The 2,500-nt window shown below is 45.4% G+C and overlaps 1 protein-coding gene across 1 annotated transcript in view; it reads left to right on the top strand.

Annotated features, from left to right (window-relative positions):
• Positions 1 to 2,500, top strand: part of qsox2 (quiescin Q6 sulfhydryl oxidase 2) — a 15,987-nt gene that overhangs the window by 7,455 nt on the left and 6,032 nt on the right. Inside the window, exons 6-8 of the mRNA XM_044334803.1 lie at positions 1 to 89; positions 902 to 1,054; positions 2,084 to 2,213. The exon at positions 1 to 89 is cut by the window's left edge and continues 57 nt beyond it. Coding sequence (XP_044190738.1) covers positions 1 to 89; positions 902 to 1,054; positions 2,084 to 2,213 — 372 coding nt within the window. The remainder of the gene's footprint in view (positions 90 to 901; positions 1,055 to 2,083; positions 2,214 to 2,500) is intronic.

The following is a 2,500-nucleotide window of genomic DNA, read 5'->3' as shown; positions in this document are numbered from 1 at the left end:
GATCTTCCCCTGCTGGACGCTCTGAAGATCACAACCTTCCCCTCCATCTACCTGCTGCACCCCAATGGAACACACACACACCTGCACGTGTGAGTGCACACACACACACACACACACACACACACACCTGCACAGTATGTGGTTTTGGGCCGCAGCTGTTTCCACTGATGGCTACCTGCTAACAGACACAGTTAGCTGTAGACTAGCTGGTGAACATAGTGGAGCATTTAGCAGCTAAAGAGCCAGATATTTCCCTCAGGAGCTGGTAGAGAGTAAAAACAGAACTAAAAGAGAGAGAATACTGGACTTAACATTCACCATGACTCCACATGAATGATAATATTGCTCCGTAACTGCTGGATGTGGAAATAAGCAACTGTTTGCTAACATGTTCAACTGACAGCTGATGATGAGTCAGAGTTGTTTTGTCCATCTCATCTAAACACATGAAACCAGCTGCAGAGTCAAGAGATGAACTGATTCTTTAGTCAATAAAGGCAGAACAGGTTCAGTCTGTGTGTCAGAAACCTTCATGAATAGATTCAATGATTGAACTGAGAGCAGATCAGTGTTAAATATCCTTCCAGACACTTTCCTTTGTTTCCTCTTTCTCCTCCATGTAAATATCCAGAATCTGTGGATCAGTAAATATTGTTGATTTCAGACGTCTCCTCCTTCACTGTGAGGTTTATTCTGGTGTTTGTGTGCTGGAGGCGCGAAGAACAAGAAGAAGAACAACATCTGAAACCTGACAAACGTCATTCTAATCAACCATCAAACAGTCTGAGAGGAAGAAAACCTTCTGTCCTCACAAACATAGAAGAACAAGACACACAATCATTTTTTACCAACCTCATCATCAACAGTTCCTCTTCTTCTTCTTCTTCTTCTCCTCTGTCAGTCAGAAGAGGCTGCGTTTCTTCTTCTCCTCCTTGTTGAGGACGTTGCCGGGTGTTCAGCGCAGGTTGAAGTCGAGCAGCAGCAGTTCCAGTGACGGTCAGACGGTGGCGCTGCCAGACAAACACAGCACAGAGCCGTGGAGAGACTTCGACAGGTCAGACATCACATTACACAACGTTATATATATTTGACATTTCTCATCTCAGGAACTAAACCAGGAACTAAAAGTCCCTGTTGTTGCAGTTTCTGCTGCGTCATTAAAGGACAGTTATTCAAATGTGACACACTGTGGATTTTGGCCTCCATCACTTCCATTGAAAGCACATTTTAATATCCAGTATGACCAGTAGGAATGACTGCTGGTTTAACACACTGGAAACACTGGGAACTGGCCCTTTAAGGAAACAACATGCGGTCGTCTTGTTCTTCTTCACTGTTTGAGTTATGAGGACGATGAAAGTGAAACTCAGCGTTTGTCTCCACAGTAAAACCATCTGCTGAGTGTCTGATGGTTATTTGGAAAATAACGACACGAAACAATCAGAAAATAAAGTTTTGTTTGACTTTTCTTTTTTTTAAATGAGTCATGAAGTCGACATCAAAGCCGAGTTTTACTTTTAACGTTAACGAATGAAGAGAAATGAAAGAAGCGGTGACGTCTGTGTTTGACCAATCAGTGACTGTCATCCCTGCAAACCCCGCCTCCTGACTTCCTGTCCATCTGTCTGTCTGTCTGTCTGTCTGACTGTCTGCCTGTCTGTCTGTCTGTCTGACTGTCTGACTGTCTGACTGTCTGTCTGTCTGTCTGACTGTCTGACTGTCTGTCTGACTGTCTGTCTGTCTGACTGACTGTCTGTCTGACTGACTGACTGTCTGTCTGACTGACTGTCTGTCTATCTGTCTGACTGTCTGTCTGACTGACTGTCTGTCTGACTGTCTGTCTGTCTGACTGTCTGACTGTCTGTCTGACTGTCTGTCTGTCTGACTGACTGTCTGTCTGACTGACTGACTGTCTGTCTGACTGACTGTCTGTCTATCTGTCTGACTGACTGTCTGTCTGACTGTCTGTCTGTCTGTCTGTCTGACTGTCTGTCTGTCTGTCTGTCTGTCTGTCTGTCTGACTGTGTGTCTATCTGTCTGACTGTCTGTCTGACTGTCTGTCTGACTGTCTGTCTGTCTGCAGGTCGAAGGTGTACTCAGCTGATCTGGAGTCGGCGCTGCACTACCTGCTCAGAGTCGAACTGGCTACCCATAATACACTGGAGGGGGAGGAGCTGAAGATCTTTAAGGACTTTGTGACTTTGGTTGCCAAGGTAACGACAGATGCTCCAGAGGAGGCTGAATGTATTAAAGGATCATTCTGCTGATTCTGTGTTTGTCTTCATGTTTGGATCCAAACCAACAACGAACTGATCTCCTCTTAGACCTTCATCACCTCCTTCATCTCCTCCTTCGTCTCCTCCTTCATCTCCTCCTTCATCTCCTCCTTCATCACCTCCTTCGTCTCCTCCTTCATCTCCTCTTTCATCACCTCCTTCGTCTCCTCCTTCATCTCCTCTTTCATCACCTCCTTCGTCTCCTCCTTCATCACCTCCTTTAT

The sequence above is a fragment of the Thunnus albacares genome, chromosome 2, assembly GCF_914725855.1.
Source record: "Thunnus albacares chromosome 2, fThuAlb1.1, whole genome shotgun sequence".
Lineage (NCBI taxonomy): Eukaryota > Metazoa > Chordata > Actinopteri > Scombriformes > Scombridae > Thunnus > Thunnus albacares.
Note: the sequence above shows the minus strand (reverse complement) of the source record. Positions and strands in the feature narration are given on the sequence as shown.